Source organism: Belonocnema kinseyi, chromosome 1 (genome assembly GCF_010883055.1).
Source record: "Belonocnema kinseyi isolate 2016_QV_RU_SX_M_011 chromosome 1, B_treatae_v1, whole genome shotgun sequence".
Taxonomy (NCBI): domain Eukaryota; kingdom Metazoa; phylum Arthropoda; class Insecta; order Hymenoptera; family Cynipidae; genus Belonocnema; species Belonocnema kinseyi.
Genome location: NC_046657.1, coordinates 75,522,767 through 75,527,482, shown reverse-complemented (window position 1 = coordinate 75,527,482; position 4,716 = coordinate 75,522,767). Strand labels below are relative to the sequence as shown.

The 4,716-nt window shown below is 33.8% G+C and overlaps 1 protein-coding gene across 1 annotated transcript in view; it reads right to left on the bottom strand.

Annotated features, from left to right (window-relative positions):
* Window positions 1–668, bottom strand: part of LOC117178229 (pancreatic triacylglycerol lipase-like) — a 52,703-nt gene extending 52,035 nt beyond the window's left edge. Inside the window, exon 1 of the mRNA XM_033369548.1 lies at window positions 569–668. Within this exon, the coding sequence (XP_033225439.1) occupies window positions 569–668 (100 nt within the window). The remainder of the gene's footprint in view (window positions 1–568) is intronic.
* Between the last annotated feature and the right edge of the window lie 4,048 nt (window positions 669–4,716).

Sequence of the window (4,716 nt, the reverse complement as noted above, 5' to 3'; positions counted from 1 at the left end):
TCCAAAAACTGACGTACAGAGCACGAGTTGAAGTGAAAAACGGATTAAAATCGACTTTTTCAAAAAAGTAAGTTTTTTGGCATTAATTTTTAAACTAAAAAAAGTTACAACTTTTTGTCTTAAGAAAAAAACATGCGCAATCAAATTTTACATCCATATATATCTTTTGAAAATTAAAATTCGAAAATTTTTTCTAAATCCTCCAGGGGACTTCGTTTTCGCACGAAAAAATTTTATGTGCCCTTATTGCATCCGGACCCACAATTTTCACTTATTTCAAAACTATGTTTCAAAACTTGTTTCATTTGTTTTAAGAAAATCCAAAAATTCACTGAAATTGTTTTTCAATCAATATTTTTTTAAAACTGCAACTAAAGTGATTATATAAATCAAGAAGATATTTCTCAAATGTGATTATAAACTTTTCCGGATTAAGTACTTTGCCTGTAAAATATATAATTCCCAGAAGAGACCAGGCAAAGTATGTAATAAATATTCTGCATTTTAGAAATTTCCAATTTTTTAAAACTTTTATTACTTTAGTGATATTAATGAAATTAGGACGTACTTTCGAAGTCATAATTTCTTATACCATTCTGAGAACTTGCATAACTCAGATAAGTAACGCTGGGTTCCCACTCTCTCTCGCTCGCTCTTTTTCTCCCCATCCTTCACTCTTACACTCGCACTGAGACTATGACAATACAAACAGTGTATATAAACACTTTGGGGACACAAGGCGACCAAAGAACAACCACCTTCTGCATTTCGCCCGCAAGGGTCTTATTTATTGTTGAAATGCAGAAATGCTTCTCTGGCTATTGACCAGTGATAAGAGAGACGGTATAAGGAGGTCGTAAGAGGGGCAGAGATGGTAAAAATGCACTCTTAGTGCTGCATTGTGCCTTTGGATGTAGGTGGTACCCGCATGAGTTTGACAATTAAATAGTGTGTTAAGGGGTGTGCAGTTGTTCGGGGTGTGCATGACGTGATCTGCTGCTATCATCGGGAATTTTCTGGCTCCAAATGTGGCGACGGACATTTCTGTGAAAGATACCATCCATTCTCTTGTAGAGTAGCTGTTCACGGAAGTTTTTCTCCTACGCTTTCTTAATCAGGGCTTTTAGGGGAATGTACTCGAGATAGATAAGATTTAAAAGCCAACTGTTTTAGCAGCCTTCTCTATCGCTTTGTACAGGAAAGCTGCTGTACTCACTTCTTCGTGCTTTCTGAGCGTCTTAAGAAAAGGGCTCAGTCCATTTACGACTAAGTTTGCTATACCCAGAATAATCCACTTGTTCAAGATTTCGTATTCCGGACGACCTTGACGTCGTGAGATGCAGAGTCGCGGAGCAGAAGCCTTAAGGTGCATGCTTTCGTTCTTGTGCATAACATTTCTTGTGTCAATGTCGAGGGATCCGAGCTCGTCCTTACTCCACGGAACCACTGGGAATGAACAGAGTAATATTGTGACGGAAAGCATGTTCATTGCAGATACTTTGTTTCTCGTTGACAGTTCGAAATACAAAATATGCTGGATGAAACGTTTGTATCTGCTCCGGTGAATAATCCTTACAGAGTTCACGTCCTGAATCGGGCTCTGTGGCACACCGAGGTATGTATAAGTCTCTCCAGCGCAAAGGTGCCGTATAAAACTTCTATCGACGAACTCAGAGTCTTCGGATTTGCTATTATAGAAGTGGTGATATGGTTTCTCACTAACGAAATTCGGTGCGCATAGAACAAATATTCCAGGTAAGCCCAAGGGCGAGGAGGTATGTTCGGAAAAGGGCGGCTATTTTAGTTTAAATTTGGAGAGTGTAGTATATTTTTGGTAAGACTAGACCTAGCCAATTTGTTAAAAGAAAGATCTTTAGAATTAAATACTTTGAAACGCTTAATATTAAAAAATCAGATACAATCGTTTCTTTTTTCCTGAATTAATGTTTTGAAACGAAAATTTAACTATCCCGTTATTGGTTGAAAATTTAAATACTTGGATGAAAGATGAACAATTTTATTACACATTGATTTAATCGGTCAAATATGCATCTTAGGTTGGTACAAAAAACGCTTTTTAAGGTACATGGAAATCGCCCTCCCCCCACTTTCATTTGTGGAGAAAGAAAATCAGATTTTTTTAATTTCAAATTTTAAACACCTACTGCCGGGTACTTCTAAATCCCATTTCATTAGGATTGGTCCCACGTTTTAAGACGCTCATAAGTAGGGTCTACGAAATAAAACTATACTCGTAACTTTTATGTTTAACCCATCCTTTTCCTACCCCCACAGCGCCCTAAATATGACAGGCATATAAAAAAACTACATTTTTGAGAAGGATTAGGGTGAATTAAAAATAAAAGTTATCAGTATAGTTTCATTGCGTAAGTATTCTTATTCAATCCCTAAAAAACTTGGCACGTTTCGATAAACCCCTGAACCATTAACCATGAGTTAAAAATATTATTCTTGGAATTAATCCACATTTTTGACATGAAGCTGATAATTTGTGTTTTGTGCGGAATTTACGGGCACAATGCGTCAAAATAAATTTTTTTTGGTGAACATTATTCCCTGAATATTTCTTGAGAAATTATTATGCATGTTAAAATTTCAGTGATAATAAAAATATCATTACAACATACCATGTTGTAATAAACAGCGAAAAAGTGTGTATTAAATTTCATGAGTGCTCTATAATTCCATATGCCCATATTTTACTTCATCACTATATTCAAAATCAGAATTATATACAAATGAGACGTCATAATGTAATTGCAGATTTTTTTTTGATTTTTTCCATTTCCTAATGAAATAAAAATAAACAAAGGTAAGACAAAATATCCTTTGAGCGACCGTCACCGGTTTTGTCATAAATTCTCATAAATATCCAAAAATTCCAATAAATTTTCACACACTTCCCAAGTTTTTATGAAGTTCCAAAAAATAGAGAAATACTTCCATTTTGGTAAAACCGGTATTTTCTCGTTTACTTCAAGGGCAAACGATTTCGATTTTTTTCCTAAATCAAAGCAATTTTTTCGTAGTTCAAAAATACATTATCTAGTTACACATCTGCCCTGGTGGCATTGGTGACCCTGCTGAAGTGATGAAACGAGCTGTATTGAAAATATCATCTGTAAAATATAATATAGAGATTTGTATTAAAGAATTTTTTTTATTAGAACCCAAAGATCTGCTATTTCTCCAAACTCGGGATAGCACAAATGTAATCTTAAAGTCATTTAATATAATGAAAGTACCAAATTTCGATGAAGTGAATAAATTTTGAGAATTTAGAGACCATGCTTTATGTACTTTTAAGGTATTAATCTATTTTGACATCAGGTTGGCCATTGGTATGGTTAAAAATATTGAATTTTTCCTTGTTTATACTTAAAAATAAATTGCAACAAACAATGAGCTATAGCTCAAGAATAGTCCGTATTATCCGAGCCTTATCCATTATTTATACAGCAAAAAAATGTTTCGTCGAATTTACAACATTACTGGTGCAAATATGGACAACACAGCATTTTAGAAGATTTTAAAAGCGGCCGAGTTCAGTAGATTTTACTAGAGGCTAGGTGAAATTAACATAAAATAAGTGGATCTGGCAATGCACTCTGCGACTCATTGAAACCTAACCTCAAATAAATGAATAACTAATTTCATTGTCTTTTTCAATAAATATAGATGAAATTATTATGAATCGTAATTCAAGTGTTTCGGAAGTTAATATTGCCCAACCCGGTCAATTTATGAATTTGGACGTGCCAGAAAATTTATATCAACTTGAAAATCAATTTCCGACTGGCATCAACCCAGTTTCAGATAAAATTAGTATATTTACGATTAGATCAGTCATATATTATTACATGATAAAATTGATCAAGTACTTTTGCTTTCAATTATTATTTAAAAGCCAACCGACAATGTGTTCGTATGGACGAAGGAGCTTTAACAAAAGAGAATTCACAATCTGCAAATTACAGTTCGCGATGCTTTCACCTTTGATTTCAAAAGGTCGTTACACAAATTCCGGAGAAATATAAAGACGGAGCGCAAAGAGCTAGATAAGTATATAATGGGGGGCGATTTTCATTTATTTAAACAAGTTCTATTTCGTGTGAATCGTAAAAAATTATTTTTTTTTTAAATTAACATCGCAGATAACACAGGTTAACATAGTTTTGTTGTTGGGATACTGCTGGTCATTTCCGACACCATTTTTTACGTAGAATTCGAATCCGACCTCGGAGTTGGCCCGTCACGTCGAGATTTGAGATATTTGAGGTTCTGTACTAGAAAAATCGGGTTTCTGACTACTTTGACTTGCTAATGTGAATACACCATCTTAGAAGTACAACTTTCTATTTTCTAACATGATATTCTTAATTAGCGACCCCGAAATCTTCCGAGTGAAATTTTTAAGATGCTTATATCGGTTTTGGTACGACTCAATGTACCATTTCAAATTTACCATCTTGAAAATTTTAATTTTAATTTCCTGACTTCATATTCATACTAAGCGATCACAAAACCCTCTGAGCAAAAATTTTGAAGAAAAATTATTTAGTAGGAAAATATATGCCTCAAAATCTGTATTTAAATTATTATATATTTTCACAATTTTCACTTAATTCACAAAAATTTAGTTAATTTTTATACAGTTCCAAAATATATAGCAGTACGCTATTTTTTGTTATGGTG